The sequence below is a fragment of the Oryctolagus cuniculus genome, chromosome 6 (assembly GCF_964237555.1).
Source record: "Oryctolagus cuniculus chromosome 6, mOryCun1.1, whole genome shotgun sequence".
Classification (NCBI taxonomy): domain Eukaryota; kingdom Metazoa; phylum Chordata; class Mammalia; order Lagomorpha; family Leporidae; genus Oryctolagus; species Oryctolagus cuniculus.
In genome coordinates, this window is record NC_091437.1 from 67552395 (window position 1) to 67575054 (window position 22660).

General features: G+C 48.2%; 2 protein-coding genes across 9 annotated transcripts in view; both read left to right on the top strand.

Annotated features, from left to right (window-relative positions):
* Positions 1 to 18211, top strand: part of RNF130 (ring finger protein 130) — a 141288-nt gene extending 123077 nt beyond the window's left edge. For both annotated transcript variants that reach the window (XM_008274988.3, XM_008274990.4), the window contains one exon: positions 12685 to 18211. In XM_008274988.3, the coding sequence (XP_008273210.1) occupies positions 12685 to 12794 (110 nt within the window). In that variant the 3' untranslated portion in view covers positions 12795 to 18211. The remainder of the gene's footprint in view (positions 1 to 12684) is intronic.
* A 4118-nt stretch (positions 18212 to 22329) lies between these two features.
* TBC1D9B (TBC1 domain family member 9B) overlaps positions 22330 to 22660 on the top strand; it is a 45674-nt gene continuing 45343 nt past the window's right edge. For 4 of the 7 annotated variants that reach the window (XM_070076508.1, XM_070076509.1, XM_070076510.1 and 1 more), the window contains exon 1: positions 22330 to 22544. In XM_070076508.1, coding sequence (XP_069932609.1) covers positions 22427 to 22544 — 118 coding nt within the window. In that variant the 5' untranslated portion in view covers positions 22330 to 22426. The remainder of the gene's footprint in view (positions 22545 to 22660) is intronic. The other 3 variants (XM_008274986.4, XM_017350835.3, XM_002721320.5) reach the window with 2 other exon arrangements.

Consider the following 22660-nt stretch of genomic DNA (forward strand, 5'->3'; position numbering starts at 1 on the left):
CCCTCCCACCCATACTCCCACAAACACATTTTTAAAGAAACCTTTCATTTTGAATAGTTTTAGATTTACAAAACAAAAATTTTGAAGTAGTTTAGAGTTTCCATATCTGGGGTAAACAAATCTGTCTCCCCAAATGTGTAACTTTTCTTTATTGTAACAATATTAAAAATCCTCTCTTCCTGTTTTGTGTGGTAGAGAAATATGCAGTACATTGTCATGGCTCGTGGTCCAAGTCCCTTTGCTGTGCAACAGAGTCCAGAACTTCTCACTCCTACCTGGCCATAGCGGAGCATCCACTAAATAACCTCCATTTGCCAGTTCACTCCCGAAATGGCCACAACGTCCGGAGCTGTGCCCATCCGGAGCCAGGAGCCAGCCTCGTCCCGGTCTCCCACGTGGATGCAGGGGCCCAAGGACCATCTTCCACTGCCTTCCCAGGCCATAGCAGAGTGCCGGATCAGAAGTGGAGCAGTCAGGTCTTGAACCAGCGCCCGTATGGGATTCCAGCGCCTCAGGCCAGGGCGTTAACCTGCTGTGCCACAGTGCCGGCCCCAAGATCAGCTTTTTTATTTTTTATTTTATTTATTTATTTTTTTATTTTTTGACAGGCAGAGTGGACAGTGAGAGAGAGAGAGACAGAGAGAAAGGTCTTCCTTTGCCGTTGGTTCACCCTCCAGTGGCCGCCGCGGCTGGCGCGCTGCGGCCAGCACACCACGCTAGATCAGCTTTTTTAGATTCCACGTATACATGTGATCATGCAAGGAGGGAGTCAGTTGAGGCCTGAGCTCTCTACACCTATGTCTTCCAAAAGTTCATGGAAAATGCATGTTATGAGAAAATCACATGGATTTGGAAACTGTTCTGCACCAGAAAGAATTTATTTGTTCATTTCATTTTCCTATGAACTTCTTGGAGTACCTTCATCTATTTCTGTGGTGTGTATATGTATATATATATACTTGTATTATGTATGCAGTACGTGTGTGCATATTATATATAGTATCCACATTAATGAAAAATCACAATAACACTAGCTAATCATTCTCATTATACACTAGGTACTGTTCTAAGCACTTTTTTTTTCCTTTTTAATAGAAAACTTTTATTTAATAAATTTCAAAAGTACAACTTTTGGGTTATAGCGGTTCTTACCCCCATACCCACCCTCCCATCCACAAACCATCCCATCTCCTACTCCCTCTCCCATCCCATTATTCATTAAGATTCATTTTTAATTATCTTTATATACAGAAGGTCAACTCTATACTGAGTAAAGATTTCAACAGTTTGCACCCACACAGACACACAAAGTATAAAGTACTGTTTGAAGACTAATTTTATCATTAATTCTCATAGTAAATACTTTAAGGACAGAGGTCCTACATGGGGAGCAAGTTCACAGTGACTCGGGTTGTTGATTTAACAATTGACACTCTTATTTATGATGTCAGTAATCACCTGAGGCTCTTGTCATGAGCTTCCAAGGCTATGGAAGCCTCTTGAGTTCACCAGCTCCGACCTTATTTAGACAAGGCCATGTTCAAAGTGGAAGTTCTCTCCTCCCTTCAGAGAAAGGTACCTCCTTCTTTGATGGCCCATTCTTTCCACTGGGGTCTCACAGAGATCTTTCAGTTAGGTCATTTTTTGCCACAGTGTCTTGGCTTTCCATGCCTGAAATGCTCTCATGGGCTTTTAGCCAAATCCAAATGCCTTAAGGGCTGATTCTGAAGCCAGAGCTAAGCACTTTCTATAATCATGTAATCCTTGCAGCAACTCTTATTTTCATCGCCTTTTTACAGACAGGGAAACTGGTGTAGAGAAATTCCTGAAGTCACCAGGGTGCACTGCTGACAAGTGGCCGAGCTGGGTTTTCCTGCACGGCCTGCCTCCAGCCTCTGTGTGCTAACACCCATGCTGTATTGCTTCCTGAGAAGTTCCCTCAGTGCAAAGGCCAGATTGCAGGGGCCTCCTGACCAGGAGGACCATGTGCTAGACCTGGAGCTAGGGGACAAGCTCAGTGACAGGTGTCCTAGGGCTGGACCACGATAGGGGTCGCAGCACAGGCTTTCCTGTGGGGCATGAGGAGGAGGCTCAGTGTATTGGAAGCAGGTAGTGGGATCCAGACTGGTTCCTGAAGCTAAAATAAAGAGTCAGGGCTGGCACTGTGGTGTAGAAGGTTAAGCCTCTGCCTGCATTGCCGGCATCCCATAGCGGCACCAGTTCAAGTCCCAGCTGCTTAACTTCTGATCCAGCTCCCTGCAAATGTGCCTTGGGAAAGCAGCAGAGGATGGCCCAAGTCATTGGGCCCCTGCACCCACATGGGAGACCCAGCCTAGCCAGCAGGTACCATTGTAAACATTTGGGGAGGGAACCAGGGGATGCATGGTATTCATTTCTCTCTCTCTCTCTCTCTCTCTCTCTCTGCCTTTCAAATAAATACTTTTAAAAAAATAGTCAAGTTCAAACAGGCTTACCTGAACCTAACTTTTAAAAAATAAAATAAGAGATCAGTTTATAAAGCAGGTTGAGGTGCTTGTTTGGAACATTCTGATTTAGACACTGCCTTAATAAGCAAGCCAGTGAGCAAGAAGTAGGTTGAAGATGGATGGGTAAATGACAAAGAGCACATTAAAGAAACCCACAGGCAAGGAGGCCTCTGTGACAAATGCACCTGGCGCTGGGGAGTGTGGTCCAGTCAGCCTGCGGCAGTGAGCTCTGTGCCGCTCAGCAGGAAAGCTGGGACAGGCAGTTGCTGAGACCTGCTGGGAGAGTGGCAAATGTGGGTAACAGTAGCAAGAGTAGGCAGCAGCTGGCCTCCAGTTCAGCGGAGGCCAAAGAAAAGGTGAAGCCAGGGTAGGTGTGCTGGATCTGTAGCCACAGCCTGGCAGGACTCTGGACAAGAACACAGGAAACTGAGAAAACTAGTACATCTGGAAGAGTTTTCAAGTTCCTTTACTCTTTTGCCTTTAATTTCAAGTTTTTCATAGATGTTCTTCTACAGAAAATGTCCACTGGATTTGTATAACTCAACAGCAAATGGGAAATTGGTTTTTCCACCAGGTCAGAAGCTAAGGTCTTGCGGCCATCTGCTTAAGGGAGCACCTGTCCCTGCACTGCCATCTCAGAGGCTGTGGTGGGGGGCAGGAGTGTCATTTGGGCCTGAGATGCACCTGACGTAATACTCTGTCGGGCTTCATTCCTCATGACCACACATGGCCACGTAACTAAGGCCTAATGCATGCACACCAGCCAGTCATTCACAATCCAAAAGCACACGTGATTTCCTTCTCCTCAGACTCAGGAAAGTGAATTTGCAGCACCTTTACAACCAAAGTTTAGAGGAGTTGCACTTCAGGGACTTGGGATTAGCTTTATAGAGAAAAAAAAAAAAAGAAAGAAAGTAAGTTACAGTCCAAATGACCTTTAAAACTCCCTGGGATGACTGAGGAAGGAGTATGGGGCCCTGAGATTTGGAGTCAGTTTCCTCCTGTCACTCACACAGCAGGCCAGGTGCATGCCCTGTGCTGCAGCCCACAGAATCACCGGCTATTAAACACTCTCTCTCTCTCACCCCTCCCCGTGTCTTCATCTTGGCACTGGTTATGAGGAGACAGAAACACTGCCACTTAGGCTCCCAAGTCCTCGCCTGGGCTTCAGGTGGGACACTGCTCCCCCTGGAGGTGAGCCTGAGTGGGGTGGAACAGGCAAAGGCTGGCAGCCCTGGTACTAAGTATTGAGGCTTCTGTTGAAGCTGGGCACTGGTAAAGTCTGGGTAAAGCAAACTGGAATTGCATCATCCCTCCTGAGTACTTCACATACACATCTAGCTAAGTTTATTTTTTAATGTATTTATTTTATATATTTGAAAGAGTGAAAGAGAGAGAGAGATCTTCCATCCATTGGTTCAGTCCCCAAATGGCCTCAACAACCAGAGCTGGGCCAGGCTGAAGCCAGGAGCCAGGAACTCCATCTGGAGCTCCTGTACAGGTGGCAGGGACTGAAGTATCCATGCCGTCATCATCTGCTGCCTCTCAGCACGTTAGCAGGAAGCTGGATCGGAAGCAGAGTAGCCTCCAGGATTTCAACTGACACTCTGATAAGCCCAACCATGGCTTACCAACTGTGCCACAACACTCACCCCACATTTAATTTAAACACAAACCCATATTTCCTTAGTGCTTGACACTGATTTGCTGGACACAGTCGAATATGCAGCCAGGCAGCTGGAGTGGGGATCCTGGTGCAGTCCCTCCCTGACTGGGTTGATTGCTTAACCTCACCTGGCTTCACTTCCTCACTAGTGGAATGAAGGTCCCTGTCAAGTGACATAGGGCTGTGAGAATTAGAAAGATGGAATTTGTGAAAGTGCCTAGCACACAGTGCTCCGTAACATTTGCTTTTTTCTTTCGGCATGATGATGGACTGATCCAACAAAGTCCTTCCCAGAGCTGCTAGAACAGACTTGCTTGGGTGTCTTTCAGCCCAGGAAAGACCCCCGCCCCTGGGGTTCTGCAGCAAGTCTGCTGTTCAGTGTTTGAGTCCATCGGCGCTGCCTTGCACCTGTCTTCATCGAGCAGACACTGGCGAGACTGAACCGTGCTGTCCGTCATGGCATAGTGGGCATCACAGGTCTGCCTAAGGACTCTTGCTTGCAACACCAGCATCCCATCTCAGAGTGCTGTTTTTGAATTCCAGCTGCTGTGCTTCCAATCCAGCTTCCTGCTAATGTGCATAGGAAAGCAAGGACCAAGTTCTTGGACCACACATGTGGGAGACCTGAATGGAGTTCCTGACTCCTGTCTCCGGCCTAGCCCAGCCCCAGCTGTTGTAGCCATTTGGGGAATGAACCAACAGATAGAAGATCTCTGTGTCTCTGTCACTCTGCCTTTCAAATAAATAAATCTTTTTAAAAAATACTAGAAGACAAGACCAAGTGATCAACAAAAGAGAAAAAAAAGAATATAAGTAGGTGTATAGGAAATCCAGATATTAGAAATATCAGACAGCCTTTAAAGTAGCAAAGTGTGTTCAGGAAATCATGATGACTAGATGGCTGATTTTGGAAAATCACTGAAAATAACAAATAAGTGGAAATGTGAGGATTAAATATTGGATGAATAGAAAGAAAAGGCTCAGTTGAGAAGATTTGTGAACTGGAATGCAAATCAGGAGAAAATAACTGACATGAAGCCCAAAAAGAAAAGGAGAGGGAAAATATAGAAAAGGACATAAGCGGCCGGCACCACGGCTCAATAGGCTAATCCTCCGCCTGCAGCACACCGGGTTCTAGTCCCAGTCAGGGCGCCGGATTCTGTCCCGGTTGCCCCTCTTCCTGTCCAGCTCTCTGCTGTGGCCCGGGAGTGCAGTGGAGGATGGCCCAAGTGCTTGGGCCCTGCACCCGCATGGGAGACCAGGAGAAGCACCTGGCTCCTGGCTTCGGATCAGCGCGGTACGCCGGCCACGGTGGCCATTGGAGGGTGAACCAACGGCAAAGGAAGACCTTTCTCTCTGTCTCTCTCTCTCACTGTTCACTCTGCCTGTAAAGAAAAAAAAAAAGGACATAAGAGTCATAGATCATGATGAAAAATCTAATATGCATGTAATTCAAGTCACAATAGGAGCAAAATGAGACAGAAGCAATATTTGTTTGAGGGGGTAATAACTGAGAATCTTCCAAAGTTGAAAAAGACCTCAAACCTCAGATTCAAGAAGTACCACGAGCTCTGCTTGGTAGCAGAGTAAGTAGAAGCAAAACTACACCCAAGACATCATAGTAAAACTTTAAAGTAGTTAAAGAAAATAAATTCTTCCTCATCTCAATTCTTTTTGTGATGATGTTCACTTTGAAGTGAACAGTTCAGTGGCATTTAATCTAGATGATCCCCAGCTGATAGTTTGACTTAGGATTTTTCAACTTTGCAGTGATATGCATTCATTAGAAACTGTACTTCAAATTTAGAATTGTAGTCTTTGTTGGGCTTACAATACGCAGTATCACAGTGCCGTGATGCTGGACAGAAGCGGTAGCCACAGCTCTCATGAGGGTGAGCAACTGGGAGTCTACTGTGCACTGAGCATTCAACAAGGTACCTGATTCAACGCATTGCTGTAAAATTGGCTTTGTGTTAGATTATTTTGCCCAACTGCAGGCTATTTTTAGTGTTCTCGGCATGGTTAAGGTAGGCTAGGCTAAGCTAGTAAGTTTGGTAGGTTAGATATATTAAATGCATTTTCGATTTATGGTGTTTTTAACTTAGAATGGCTTTATTGAGACATAACCCTCTCATAGATCTGTTCTAGTTATTTCATATAAATGGAATCCTACAAAATATGGGAGTTTGATGTCTGACTTTGACTTCACAGTGTTTTCAAGATTCATTCACATGATAGCGTGTATCAGCAGTTCATTCCTTCTTATGGCTGAGTAACAATCTGTGTGTGTGTATACCACAGTTTGTCCATATACTCATCCACTGAGGGACATTTGTGCTCCTTCTACCTTTTAGCTACTGTGAATAATATTTAACACTGGTATCCAGGAAACTGCATGTCTGTTTTCAGTTCTGTGGGATATATACCTTGCAGTGAAACTGCTAGGTTCTATAGCTCTATGCTTAATATTTTGAGGAACCAGCAGCTTTTTCACTGGCTGAGCCACTCTGCATTCCCACTAGCACTGTACAAGAGTTCCAGTTTCTTCACACTTTCACCGATACTTGCTCTCCCACCCCCTTTTATAGACACTTCCATTTCTAGTAGGTATAATAATACCTCTATATGGTTTTGATTTTTCATTTCCCTCATAACTAATGATGTTGAGCATCTTTGTATGTGCATATTAGCCACTTGTTTATCTTTGGAGAAATGTCTGTTCAAGCCCTTTGCCCTTTATTCTTTTCGATCATGTTGTCTATTTGCTGATGAGTTTTAAGAGTTCTTTATATATTCCAGATACCAGGTACATGATTTGCAAATGTTCTCTCTACCCTATAAGTTGTCTATTCATTTTCTTGGTGGTGTCTTTCAAAGAATATGGTTTTAATTTTGATGATGTACAATTGTTCATTTTTTGCTTTGGTTGCTTGTGCTTTAGTTGTCATATTTACAAAACCCATTGCCTAATTCAAGGTCACAAAAACACCCAAGACTTCTATAGTTTTAGCGCTTACATGTAGGTGTTTGATCTGTTTTGAGTTCATGTTTGGACCAACTCGGAGGCATGCACGCTGGGTTCATGACAGGTAGCCCTGCAGAGTGTGGGGAATAAGGACAGTCTTGTCCAGATGTTGCTGGATCAACCAACTATCCACAGAGAAGAAAGGAATCTTAACCACTGCCTCACAGCATCCTCTAGAATCAACTTGAGCTGGCTCAGGGATCTGAATGTGAAAGGGAAAACAGCAAGGCTTCCAAAAGACAAAATAGAATGTCTTTAAAGCCTTGTGATAAGCAGAGATTGATTAAGCCAGACCCAAAAAAGCACTAACTAGAAAATAAAAGACTAACTGTGTGCATCTCTGTTTTCAATTCTGTGGGATATGTACCTTGCAGTGGAATTGCTAGGTCCTATAGCTATAAATTGGCCCACACTAAAATCAGGACATTCTGCTCATAAAAATGCACTATTTTGGAAGAAGAGGACTGTAAATGCTTATAATTTACAGAAGATTAGGATTCAAGATAAAATAACAAGAGGTGGTGTTTGGTGCAGCATTTAAGACACCCATACCCCATACTGGAATGTCTGAGCTCTATCTCTGCTTCCTGCTAATGTGCACTCTGGGAGGCAGTGGGTGATGGCTCAAGTATTTGGGTGGGAGACCCAGAATGAGTGTTGAACTCCTGGCTTCTGCTGTGTGCCAGCATTAGGGAGTGAATCAGAAGATGGAAGATACCTCTCCCTTCCTTTCTCTTTCCCTCCCCCTTGCACTCTCCCTCCCCTGCCACCTTTCAAATAAGTAAAAAATACATGCAAAAAATATTATTTTAAAAAAAGAATAAAGAAAATGACTGACAACCTCATGCTGACAACCTCATGGGAAAATGAGCAGAAGAAATGGACAGACATTTCAGGATGAACAAGATGTACAAGTAGGCTGCAAACATGTGAGGTGTGTCCCACCCTTTATGGTCATTAGAGGGATGTAAATTGAAGCAATGATGAAATATGTAATGTGTATATCAGCAAAAGCGCTAAAATGACAAAGTAACTACCAGGTTTGGGCTTAGATAAGCCAAGTTTTGTATGTATTTTTTTCCTAAAATGCATTTTCCACAAACTTTTTCGGAGACTCCTCATATGTATAAATTTCAAACTTTCTCTGCACCAAAAGAAACTTCTCTTTTAATTCCATTTCCCCATGGAGTTTTCAAAGTATGTGCCCTAAGACCCAGAAATTCCAGTCCTCAGCATCACACAAGAGAATTGATGCACATGTGACACACACAAATATTCCCAAGAGCAGGGTTCGTAATAGCCACAAATGGAAGCACGGCAAGTGTCCATCAGTGAAATGTTAGAAATACAAAAGTGTGTGGTCGCCGTACAATGGAATGCCGTGCAGCAGTGACAGTGAACACACTGCTGTGGTGTCCGAGGACACGCATGAATGTCACATCATATTGTCAGAAGAATGTGTACTGTTTCTACTATGTAATATTACAAATAGACACAGCTAAATTCAGTGTGAGGAGTCTGGATGGTAGTCTCCTGGGGAGGAGGTTAGGGGTGACTGCAGGGACATGTGGGGTGCTGCTGGGTATCCCATTCCTTGATCCAGGGATGACTATGATGACCTCTTGGGAAGGTTCTTTGTGGAAAATCATTGAGCTATCTACATGAGTACTCCCAAACTTTCATGTGAAATATATATTGTGGGAAAATGGTATGGATTTCAAAAACTTTTGCACCAAAATAAACCTACCTTTTAATTTCCATTTTTCCACAAACTTTTTTAAATGCCTGGTACTTAGGATTTGTTCTCATATATGTCTCTAGAGTTTTCTTAACATCATGCATCCAATAACAACAACAAAAAAATAGCAGTCAGTGAATCACGAAACAGGGCACATTTCCAGGCGTCAGAAAATGCCCTGCGCTTCCTTGGCACAGACAGCATCAGGCCTTCTCTGAAATCCAGCTGCTGGGCATGCTCTTGGTGTTACACCCTTCTCAAGTGAACCAGCTAACCGCCATAGATGACTGCGTTAAATCCTGGCCCATTTGTTAACCACCAAAGACGTGGTGTCAAGTGGTTCCTGCCTTGATTTCCACTGGTGCCTGCTCTTGTTCTCCCTGCTGTGCAGTCAGCCCCTCAGCCTCGCCCTGGTTTTGCCTGTGTTTTTCCCACGTCGACACTGCCAGAAGGTGCAGATCCTCTGAGGGATCAGGCAATCACTGAGGGATCTCTGAGGGATCGGGCGACCTGCATTTCACTTGGAGCTACTCTCAAGCATCTCCGATTCATCCCAATTTTTTATTTTTATTTTTTATGTTGTAAGGTATGTGCTAAAGAAGTTACCCTTTGTATTTGCAAATGGCTCCTTTAAATTTTTTTTTTACTTATTTTAATTTTATTTGACAGGCAAAGGGAGAGAGGTCTTCCATCTGTTGGTTCACTTCCCATATGGCATCAACAGCCAGGACTGGGCCAGGAGCCTGGAATTCCATCTAGGTTTCCCACATAGGTGGCAGGACCCAAGTACTTGAACCATCAGCCCCTGCCTCCCAGGGCACACAATAGCAGGAGCTGGATCAGAAGTGGAGAAGCCAGCACAGGAGCCAGACAGTCCAGTATGGAATGCTGACTCCCAAGTGGCAACTTAACCACCAAACCACATGCCTGCCCCCATACTAATTTTTTAAATACAGGAAATTTTTAATAAAGGAAAGCTAAAGGAGATAAAAGTGGTCTCAACACTCATACACTAGCCCATGAAATGCTTTTACTTCCTACTTTTCTGTACCCTGGTAACCGCCTTCCTCTCCTCCCTGCCTATCGTACCATTTGAAAAAGAACCAAGTTGCAGAACTTACAACACCTCATTTCAAAACTTCTAAAACTACAGTCATGGAGAACTGTGGTATTATTGTAAAGACAGACAAATGGATTGCTGGACCAGAGTAGGATCCTGGAAGAGACGCACAAGTATACAATCAACAGAGTTTCAGCCATGGTGCTATAGCAGTTCAGTGGGGAAGGGATCATCTTTTCAGGGTTGACAGTGGAGCCACTGCATGTCCTTATGCAAAAGCATTGAACTTCAACACGTATTTCCCACCATGTTCAGAAATGTACTTGAGGTGAACCCTCCAAGAGCTAAACCTGTAAACCTGCTAGGTGAGTACATGAGAGGTGATCTTAGCAAACTCGGGCCTGACACAAAAAGCACAAACTATGGAAGGAAAAAAATCAGTAAACTTTGGAATTTATCCAGATTTGAAACTTTTACTCTTCAAAAGACCATCTCAAAAATGCAAAAGCAAACCAGAGACCATGAGAAAATATATGCAAGCTATCAGTGCCTATGTGTATGTATATACACAACTCTTACATTCAATATTACAAAAACAACCCAATTTTTCCTATGGGTGAGAGAACAAAACATTTCACCAAAGAAGCTATACAGTTGACTAATAAGCACACAAAAAGATGGACAGCTTCATTAGTCATGAGGTAAATGCAATTTTTTAATGTTTGTTTATTTATTCGGAAGACAGATGGTGTTCTCTGTCTACTGCTTCACTCCCCAAATGTGAGCAACAGCCAGAGCTGGACCAAGCCAAATCCAGAAGTCAGGACCTCGATCTGGGTATTTCACATGGGTGGCAGAAACCCAACTACTTGGGGCCAGTATTGTGGAGCAGTGAGCTAAGCTGCTGAATTTAATGCTGACATCCTATATCAGAGCACCGGTTCGAGTCCCAGCTGCTCTGCTTCAGATCCAGCTCGCTGCTGATGTGCCTGGAAAATCAGCAGAGGATGGCCCAAGTCCTTGGGCCCCTGCACCCACCTGGGAGATCTGAAATGAGCTCCAGGCTCCTGGCTTTGTCCTGGATCAGCCCTAACCATGTGGCCATTTGGGAAGTGAACCAACAAATGGAAAAATCTCTCCCTTTTCCTCTCTCTCTTTGTCACTCTCATTTCAAATAAATAAATCATTCCTTTTTTAGCATTTGTTCCTTTATTTGAAAGGCAGAGTTACAGAGAGGCAGAGGCAGAGAGAGAGGCCTTCCATCCGCTGGCTCACTCCTTGAATGACTGTGATGGCCAGAGCTGGGCCAATCCAAAGCCAGGAGCCTGCAGCTTCTTCCAGGTCTTCCACATAAGTACAGGGGCCCAAGGACTTAGGCCATCATCTGATGCTTTCCCAGGCACATTAGCAGGGTGCTAGATCAGAAGTGGAGCAGCTGGGACTCTAACCAGTGCCCATATTGGATGCTGGCACTGCAGGCAGCAGCTTTACCCACTACACCACAGCACCAGCCCCAACTAAATAAATCGAAGAAGAAGAAAAGAGGGCCAGCACTGTGGCCTCCACTAATGGCCAGGAAAAACTGTTGAAGATGGCCCATTGGGCCCCCTGCACCTGTATGGGAAGCCTGGAGGAGGCTCCTGGCTCCTGGCTCCTGGCTTTGGATCAGACCAGCTCCGGCCATTGTAGCCATTTGGAGAGTGAACAAGCGGATGGAAGACCTTTCTCGCTGTCTGTAACTCTACCTCTCAAATAAATAAATAAAATAATAAAAAAAAAGAAGAAACCCAACTACTTGAGCCATCACCTGCTTCCTCCCAGGGTGTGCTTTAGCAGGAAGCTGGAATCTGGAATCTGGAATGGAGCCAGGACTCAAATCCAGGCACTCATGCAAGCATCCCAAGCAGCATAAAGGCCCACCCCAGGGAAATGCAAAATAAAACCCCAATGATGTAGCACTGCACTCTCACTAGAATGACCAAAAGTACCAGTGCGTTTTAAGTGTTTGCATTTTACAACATCAGTTGAGTCTCAGTAAAGCTGCAAAAACACAATTGTACAGTGAAGGAGACTCAAGTAAGCCTTCAGCCTGAGTAGCACAAATACTGTCAACACTGAATTTTTAAACCAGAGCCTATAATTGTATTGAGTCAGTGGAAGGTACATGGGGTGACAGGGGTGGAGATAGGAAAAACAATCCTCATCTTCCTTTGTGGAAATTCAGTAAAGGCCAAGACTGGAAAAGTTAGGAAGAAGCAGCAGAGTGCATTATACAGACATGGAGATAAGCACTACGAGAATCAGCTAAATGTGACTCTTGAGAAGCGGGGACTGGAGGTGATTTTGCTTAACGACAGGTGGCATTATTAACCACGCATGTAAGCTTTACAAAAACTGCGAGACATATTAGCAGGGTGACTGCATCCCCAGAAAGCAGTCTCAGACTTGTGGCATCTCTGAGGAGCATCAGGCAGCTCCTGGGGGTACCCTCCTAGGGATGCACACGAGGCCTGAGGTGTGGAGGGCATGCCTCACTGAGCAGTGCCCACACACATTCTTTTCCCCTCTCCCATGGTAAGGACCAGAGATGAAGGAGCTATCTGAGAAAGTAGAATGCTGTGAAGACTGTCCACAGCGTGTGCCCCAAGCCGAGAGGGAAACGCAGGCCCAATGACCTAGTGAAGTCTGTTCTTTTGGTTCATTTTTCAGGTGCTCACTTCTTTCATCGAAACTCCCTGTCCCCTCGGAGCCTGGTGTATGAAAGTGAATTCTCCACAATCGAACCTTCTTTGGACGTCTATGATGAGAACAAAACCTGAGTTTTAAATCCCTGGCTGTCGGGGGTTCACTTCTTTTGTGATTTGATTTATGATCACCTTTCTTATTTCGTATTCTTCTGTCAGCGTCCGTTTGGGAAGAATGGCAGCGCTTTCTAAGCACAGGTTGGGGTTCAGGTTAAATTGCAAAGTCGCCCCCAAGGTAAGGCTTTGAGGACAGCATTATTGCCCGAGGCAGCCTCATGGTTCAGAAAGCCAGCTGCTGATCATAGGTGCCTGGCAGGGCTGGCTGTTTGCAGAGAAGAGGCAGCGCCGGGGCTCAGTGTTGTGTTGCAAACCTGCTATTCTGTGCCAGGGTGGAGTTGGGGTTTCTTAAAACACCTTTTGTGATCCCCACTGACGATGCACACTACCACCTGTGAAACTTCGTACCCACGCAAAGAGCAAGTCGCTGCCCTTGACCTGCTTTGTGTCGTCCTCTGCCTCTAACTCCCTTTGTGAGACTCTGGCCACCTCGATGCCGCCAGACCACAGCCATGGCGCTGGGGTACATGCGTGGGGCCAAGCGGTCATCTGCCCTGTCATTTTCCAGCCTCTGTGTTGAGCATGGCGTAAGGTGACAAGTATTTACGTAACCACTGTCCCTGCAGCCTGTGGACTCATCAACTTGGCCACCTTGGAAGTGTGTGTTTGGGGAGGTGGCACCCAGGAGCCCAGCCCAGCAGTCTCTGGGCACACTAATTTCAGGAGCCTGGGCAGTGGCCATCCACATCAGAACAATTTTGAATGCTCCATTGAGAAGATCAAACCCCCTCCCTGCTGCTCGATGCCCGATAAGCACCCTCTCTGGTCTTCATCCAGTCCAGCCCAACCCCTTCCCAGCAGCCTGGGCATCTGTGTGTGTGCCAGCAGCCAGGAGTCGCTGCAGCTGGCGGGGCAGACATTGGAACGCATGTGCTCTTCCTATGTGCCTGGGAGAACGTCAGGTTACCATGGTGAGAAACACGTATCCTACAAGTGATCCCAGCATAGAACCACAACGAGCAAGTTCCAAAAACAAGTCTTTTGCAAAGGACACGCCATAGTCCAGTCTCTTTTCTCCTTGCCAGCCTGAGCCATGCAGAGGGCCAGGGCATCGGCACACTGTTATGAGAACGGAACCTGGAGTGTCTGTGTGCCTCAGTTAGATCTCTGGCAGCAAACTGGATACGGGACCTCGCCGCCCTGGTGTTTGTATTGACTCTTTGGACCCTAAGTTTGAAATGAACAGTTGCCATCTACTCGTGTGTGGCTTCTCCTCTTGTACAGCATTTTCTTCTCGCCCTGTGTCTCAGAGGTGCTTCAGACACAGGTGTACCCAAACCCAGAGCCCTCGGAGAACCGGGGCAACGACAGCCATCAGGAACAGCACAGCACGGTGAGCAGCGGCGTTTTGATTTTTAATAATTTAAGATCTTAGCGGCTTTGGCTTCTTACCTTTCATCAAGGGCTTTTGTTTGTTTCCTTTTTATAGTCTTTGTACTATAAAAATATTTTTGATAAACAATTTCAAGAGGGCATCGTTCAGAAAGACAGGGTCTTGCCCACCAGGCTCGCAGCGAGAGAACTCATCCTGGGTGCGTCCGTGGTATAGATGGGCACCTGCATTTGTGTTTGGTTCGGCTCATCCGACAGATGAGAGAACTCAGTTCCAACGGTTGCCATGTCGCCCATACCACCACCTCATCTTCTCGAACCCAAACTCACATCCAGCGTAACATTTTCTTATGATTTGCACAGTCCTGCAAAGACATACCCGTTCAGTTCCACTCAAGGAATTTTCTTTACTGAAAATGAATGAAATTACTTGAGAAGAAATTCTTAAAATCCAAGCCCCAAAAGTCTATTGATATAGTTATTTGAATTTCTGGGAAACTGGGGAAAACAGTCACTGAGGAATCACTGAGGAGGCATTGTCTATGCAGACGCTTACTCGGGGTAGTGCTCCCGATCCCAGCCCCACTCCTGTTTCCTGAACACTGGTCCCGTTGGTCCTGCCTTCCAGCTCCATTGCAGAGTGTCTTTGTCAGGAGGGACACTGACTTCTCTCAAGGCTCTCAGAGAAGATGACGTTTCTTACCCCAGAGGCTAAGGGGAAATCCAGGCTCCAGGGCAGGGGTGTGGAGGGGCCAGCTGACCCAGGGGGAGTGTTCAAATGTTGCAGGACTTAGCGCCAGTAGTACCCACCAAGGGACGTGTGATCATCTCTGATCATTTTCTTGGGGGTGGGTTGAGGAGCTCTGCTTCAGAAGGGGCCGTGGAGTCTGTTTACACCCTACACCATGCATGTCTCTGCTGGCTGCTCTGAGCTGGGCCTGTCCAAAGCCTTGTCCTCCTGTTCCACCCTCAACCTGTTCCCCAGGCAGAGCTGGCTCAGAACCGTTGGCAGGTGTCACAGGATACTCTCAGAGTGGGTCTGGAGCTTATGCTTTGGTGATGTTTACCATCCTGGGGGGAACTGCCCGTAGCCCTCCTTCCCTGTGACTCCAGGGACAGGGAAGTAGGGACTGGCCAGACAACAGTCAGGGTGGCCCCCTGGAGGGCTGAGCTGGAAGTCACCAGCAGTGACAGTGGTGGTTCTGAGTGTGTCCCTCCAGGGCCACCAGGCTCGCTCCTTCCCCAAGCAGCTAGAACCTCCTGGGGAGGTTGCAGGAGCTGGAGCCAGAGCCAGAGCCGTAGTCTCACAGCCCCCTGGGGTCAGGCCCAGCAGATGTCCCTGAAGGGATGTTCATGAGGCGCCTCCCTGAGCACAGGTGTGGCCCATGCATGGCTGAGTCTGCATTTGACACGGCCCTGGATGCACCAACAGCCCAGCTTCCAGAAAATGCAATCAGAAATGCACTAAGAAGATCCCGAACTTTCCCCAGGTTACATTTCCTGTGGCTTCATAAGCCCTTCTGGTATTTGTATTACCCCTCACGTCCACTGCTGGCCTTGAGCTACCTGCGGAATGACGCTGGCTTTAACTGAAGTCTCCTGCTATTAGCCTCTGCCGTTAAGGCAGTGGCTACTCTACAGGAAAACTAGGAGTTGAAGTCAGTGTCGGGAGTCACCCTGGCCAGCTGTTGCTGTTCATCAGAGTCACGAAGCAGAAACACTGCCTCCAGACAAGTAGACTTAGGACTGGAGGAAGTCCAGTTTTATCAGCAGACCTGTATTAAGCTCTCACTGTGCTAAACATGGAGTTAATGGCGATGCTGTGAGCAACAGTGGTTCTAGAAAACTGGCACATAACCAGCCAACTGGGAGGCTGCGAGCGATGAAATGAGAGTGACATTGACAGAGGAGGAAGAGGAGGAGGAAGAGGGACAGCACCACAGCTGCAAAGAGGTCAAGAGAGGGCTGAGGAGAGCAGGAGCCCCACAAGGGCTAAGGGCTGGGGTTGGGGGGTTTGCAAGGGACAAGTGGCACTACTGTGGCCTCGGGTCCTAGGGCCTGTCTTAGGGCAAGGAAGAGACACCTCACAGTTAGACCCCAGCCAGGATGCTGCCTGAGCGTTGGCAAAGGAGGGAGCCAAGAGGTCGAAGCGTAAACACAGGTGTGTGCGTCTGTGATGGTGTGGGTGTTGGGGGCACCCAGGGAGAGTCTTGTGAGAACACATCAGGTATGGGGCTGGCAAGACCTCGGAGGGAGGCATGGAGATGCAGTTGTGGCTCTCGACAAGGGTTTGGTGGTAGAAAGGAGGTGGGAAGGATGCGGCCCCTTCTGGAGGGGTCCACAGAGGCCCACCAGCCCCAACCAGCCAGCCCCTCCTCATGGGTCTCCCTGCCCCCAGGCCACACTGACTTCTTGAGGCCAAGTGAGGAGGCAAGCCAGTTTTTCTGTTTTCTTCACTCTGACTCGGGAAAGAAAGAAGATACCTTATGACAAACAGGCCAAAAAAAAAAAAAAAGACCTTTCTGCAACTTGAGTATAAACTCCCCCACGGGTCAGAGCGCTGCTGGCAGTCCTCATCCTCCTGTTGGCTCTCCCCACACACACGACCGCAAACGACAGAAACAGAGACAGTGGCAGCCCGAAGGCAAGTGCTTTTCTCCAAAGCAGAAGTCCTGGGGGAACGTCACTGGTGGCCTGGCTCAGCAGTAAGCGTCTCCATGCACCCTCCTGTGCAAAGCCGAGAGCTGACAGAACCGAGGACACCCTGAGCAGGCTTCTCCTAGCTGCAGGGGACCCTTTGTGCTCGCCCCCACCCACTGGGAAGGCACGAGCTCACGGGGAGGAGCGTCAGTCACCGTCCTTATCCACATCCCTCTGGCAACCCTCGAGATTACCGATAATCCTTCTGAACTCTTCTGACCACTTCAACCTAACATAAAGTGAATTCTAATTTGCTTGGGGATTTCTCCTTCATCCAAACATGCTTATACTATGTGATAGTAAAGGACTTCCCTCATGACTGGAAGATGCTAAATCACCAAGGTGTGTGTTCAGAAGTGTGGTGTGGGAGGGTGGTCATGTAGACCAACTTTCCCTTCAGGCAAGCAAGCTGTTCTTGCAGCAGCTCACAGGTCACAGTCCCAGCACCACTGCAGGGTGCTCTGGCTTGACACTGCCATCCTGGAGGGAGCAGAGAGAGTGCTGTCTCCCTGCATCCTCCCTGGCAGCCTGCCGTGCTGACCCACCTGGAAGAGAGGCCCTGCTCCTGGTGCCTAGGAACAGACTCCACTTCACAGTGGCAACAGCTCTGCCTGAGGAAACTTGACCGTGTGATGATATATACAGGAAAAAACTCCAAAGTAGGAACTGATGTTTGGTGTACGGAAAACACCTTCACCTAATGAAAATATCTTATTCCTATACAAGAGAAGGAATTGGTACAAACTCTAAGCCACATAATTGTTTTCGGCCCTCAATAGCTTTTATACTCATAACACATTAAAGTTTTCATAGTTGGGTCATTCAGAGCCCCTCTTACTCTGGGTTCCTGCTAACTATGCACAACATCTCAGAGGATGGCATACAGAACTATTTTTCTAACTACAGCACAGGTCACTGGGGGTGGGGGAGGCTTGGGACATACTTAAATGTGGCAGGCGACTTACCTTCCACCTTGATGGACAAAAGGGAAACTATGCACTTGAGTTTTAAATCACCATTGGATAGCTTGTGCCAGAAACCACACCCATCCAATATTCAAGAAGCAAAACTGACTGTGAGCTCAGTCCGGGGGCTCACTGTAGGGGAATTACCTTGTCTAGAACACATACACCTGCAAGTAAAAGGTGAGCTGATTTCTTTACAATCAGATCTCATCAGACCTTTGAAATGTTCTGGGCGGCACAACTCCCGGGTCCATGTGACTCATGTAAGTATAACTAAGTAGTGAAATTGTCTGGTATATTCCTATATGCCAATAGTGTACACCTGTATGTGTGGAATTTGCTAATATAACCATTTCAATAAAAACCTATTGAAAATGCTGCTTTGGCCACACAATGTGTTTTAACCACTAGTGGGAATGCATATCAGGGAGAACCCTAATGGTTACAAGTGCAAGAGGAAATGTAGTGACTCCTCAAAGCTAACTTGCCCTGGGGTACACGTGGGTGAGAAGGGGCATGATGGGGCCCTCAACACTGACACAAGGACACATTGGCCAGCTTTGCTTCCCCTGGGGAAGGCCCTGGGTGCCAGTGGCCTCCTTAGCACAGAGCTGGTGGCCCAGACTAGAACGGCATCTCACTGGTTGGCTTGTTGGAGCCTTACCACCACCATCAGCAAAGTAGCCACTGTGATCGGCTGTGTCCTTAGGCAGGGCCCCGCTTTTGCAGCCTGCACTGTGTTTGGCTTCACCTGAAAGACAAGAGCCAAAGGCTCTAAGGCCCAATTCCCACAGCAAAATCATGATGGTGCCCAGAAAGGAGAAGTGAATGTTAGAGGCAAAGCAGCAAATTTCTGGTGTGTATAGAGAGAGTTGGAGACAGAAAGGTCTGGATGTTGGTGCTACCTGGGCCAGGTGCTACCAGTGTGAGCTTGGAAAGTCATTCCACCCATCTGGATTCAGTCTCACTGTCTCAGAAATGGGGACCATATAAAAAGAAACTAGACAAATAACCAAGGACACCAAGAGCAGGAAATATGCTCCACACTCATAGTCATTACAGAAATGCAAATCCAAACCACAGTGAAATAGCACTCCACACCCTCTAGAAATGGTTGTAACAGAAGAGAGGGACAACAGCAAGTGTTGATGAGACCTGTAGAAGCTCTCATGCATTGCTTATGGAAATGTGAAGTGGCACAGACTTTGGAGAACAGTGGTTGCCCAAAAATTTAAACACAGCGCCTTATCACATATCCCAATAATACCACACCTAGGAATATACCCAAGAGAATTCAAAACATGTCCACATGAAATTTTTTGCACAGATGTTCATGGTAACATTCTCATAACTGCCCCAAAGGGAAACCTGATGAATGAATCAACAAAATGCAACACATCCACACCATGGAAGATTATTCAACCACACCCATGCAAAAGCCCACACACTGGAACGTGGGCGAATCTTGAATGCGTTACGGCACGTGAAAGATGCTACACACAAAAGGCTAAATATTTTATGATATGTTTATGTGAAAGAACAGGCAAATCCAGAGGCCAGCACTGTGGCTTAGCAGATAAAGCCTCCACCTGCAGTGCCAGCATCCCATATGGGCAGCAGTTCAAGTCCCGGCTGCTCCATTTCCAATCCAGCTCTCTGCTATGGCCTGGGAACACAGTAGACTCTTGGGCCCCTGCACCCACATGGGAGACCTGGAGGAAACTCCTGGCTTTGGATTGATGCAACTCTGGCCATTGCGGCCATCTGGAGAGTGAACCAGTGGATGGAAGACCTCTCTCTCTCTCTCTCTCTCTCTCTCTCTCTCTCTTTGTGTGTGTGTGTGTGTGTGTCTCCCCTTCTTGCTCTGTGTAACTCTGACTTTCAAATAAATAAACAAATCTTAAGGGAAAAAATAGGCAAATCTGGGGCTGGTGTTGTGGCACAGCGGGTGGGGCCACTGCCTGCAGTGCTGGCATCCCATATGAATGCTGGTTCGTCTCCTGACTGCCCCATTTCTGATCCAGCTCCTTGCTGTGTGCCTGGGAAAACAGTGGAGGATGGCCCAAGCCCTTGAGCCCCTGCACCCACATGGGAGACCTGGAAGAAGCCCCTGGCTCCTAGCTTCAGATAGACTCAGCTCCAGCCACTGAAGATATTTGGGGAATAAAGCAGTGGATGGAAGACCTCTCTCTCTGTTTCAACCTCTCTATAACTTTCAAATAAATAGAATAATTTTTTTTAAATGTAAGCACAAAGCTACTTCAAAAAGTTTGGAATAAAAGAATGAATTTGGTACAAAAAAAATTTTAATCTATACATAGATTTATTGCAATACATGTTTTGCATGTGTTATGGAAAACAATTACACCAAAAATTCCTTTGCACCAAAAGAAACTCATTTTTAATTTCCATTTTTCCATGAACACTCTGAAGTACCCTGTAGAACAGCATTTTATTTTATTTTTTTAAATTTTTTGACAGGCAGAATGGACAGTGAGAGAGAGAGACAGAAAGATCTTCCTTTGCCGTTGGGTCACCCTCCAATGGCAGCTGCGGCCGGCGCGCTGCGGCCGGCGCACCACACTGATCCGATGGCAGGAGCCAGGTACTTATCCTGGTCTCCCATGGGGTGCAGGGCCCAAGGACTTGGGCCATCCTCCACTGCACTCCCTGGCCACAGCAGAGAGCTGGCCTGGAAGAGGGGCAACCGGGACAGAATCCGGTGCCCCGACCGGGACTAGAACCTGGTGTGCCAGCGCCGCAAGGCGGAGGATTAGCTTAGTAAGCCACAGCGCCGGCCTATTTTTTTATTTTTTAAAGATTTATTTATTTTATTTGAAAGACAAAATACACAGAGGAGGAGAGGTAGAGAAAGAGAGAGAGGTCTTTCATCCGCTTGTTCACTCCCCAGTTGGCTGCAACAGCCAGAGCTGTGCCGATCCAAAGCCAGGAGCCAGGAATTTCTTCTGGGTCTCCCACCTGGGTGCAGGGTCCAAGCACTTCTACTGCTTTGCCAGGCCATAGCAGAGAGCTGGATTGGAAGTGGAGCAGCCAGGACTCAAACCGGCGTCCATATGGGATGCCGGCACTGCAGGCGGCGGTTTTACCCGCTATGCCACAGCACCTGCCCCAGCAGCATCTTACATAAGGGACTTGAGCTTCGGGAAATGTGGGGGGTGGGGGTCTTGGAAACAACCCCCCAGTGATAGTACTTCAAATTCTTTTTAAAAATTATTTTTTTATTTGAAAGAGAGCAAGCAGATACATCTCCCATGAGTTGTTTGCCTCCCAAAATGCCTGTGACAGCTGGGGCTAGGCTGGGCCAAACTAGAGCGTAAGAGCCAAGATCTCAACCCTGGTCTCCCATGCCAGTGGCGGCGACCCAGGTACTTAAGCCATGACCGGCTGCGACCCATGCTGTGCATTAGCAGGAAGCTGGAATGGAGAGTGGAGTTGGAATGGAACCCAGGCACTAGGATATGGGATTCAGGTGTCTCGGGCAGCAGTTCTAACTGCGGTGCCAAACACCAGCTCCTGCACTTCAAATTCTTGAGGGAAGATTTCTCTTTAGCCGGCACGATGAGTGATCAGTGTAAGCCTCCAAGGTGTTAAAGCAAACCATCTCCTGAGTCTGGAAAGCTGAAGCAGTCTCCAGCAACATGTCAGAGAACTGCATCCCTCACACTGAGATTCCCGGATGCCAATGACAGAATCCCACCTCCAAACAGCTCACACCTCCCAGGGTGAGCCTAAGGTGTCCCCTTCTCTCCGTCCCCCTGAGAGACGTCGGTGGGACAATATAGACTCACAGCTGTTGTCCCAGAGGGAGCTCACAGCCTCCTTTCATTCTCCATAGCCGAGTCCCCGCGGTCACGTTTGTTTTGCTTCCTGAACACAGCCGCCTGAGCCCCCGGGGGCAGGGACGGGAAGCTCGGTGCTTGGATTCTGCCCCCTACAGGCCAACACTGGCAGCGCAGGAACCCCGAGCCCAGCAGGGCCTGCGGCGCGACCCGCGCCTGCGCAGGAACCTCCCCAGCCGAGGCCAGACCCCAGCCCGAAGGGCAGCGAGACAGCTGGAGATAGGCTCAACCCTGGTCTCCCTTGTGTCAGACGAGGACCCTGCCTACCATGGGGCTTCCTGACAACCTGTCACTGGCTCTGAAGATCCTTCCAGTCTTAGCGCGAGGATTATCGCCAACTCTTATCCCTCCCCAGATGTCCGCACGCACGGACAAAAATACATCTCGAAACGCGATTTCTTTACAATTTCTCCTCAAACTCTCATAGGCCCGGCTGTCTGCACAACCGGTTCCCCTGGTCTGGGGACAGCCGTTCCGGTCAGCGGCCCGTGCCCGGGGCTGGACCGCGCCTCAGAGACGCGGAGGCCCGGAGCCAGAGGGGCGCGGAGGGGCGGGGAGAGGCTGCGCGCGCCGGCCGCCCGGGCCGCGTTCTGTGAGCTCCGGCGCCCGCCAGGGGGCGCCGCCCGGCCCCGCCCGCTCGTTCGCTCGGCTCCGGAGGCGGCGGCGGCGGCGGCGGCGGCTGTGGCGGACGCTTCCGCCTCGCGGGCCTCGGCCCGGAGCGAGCGGCGCCGCGATGTGGCTGGGCCCCGAGGAAGTGCTGGTGGCCAACGCGCTGTGGGTGACGGAGCGGGCCAACCCCTTCTTCGTGCTGCAGCGGCGCCGGGGCCACGGCAAGGGCGGCGGCCTCACGGGTGAGCGGCGCGGGCGGCCGGGCCTGTGGGGCCGGGGAGACGCGGGTGACGGCCGGGCGGGGCGCGGGGCGAAGAGGGGGCGCGGGCGGCCGAGCGGGCACGGCCGAGGACGACCG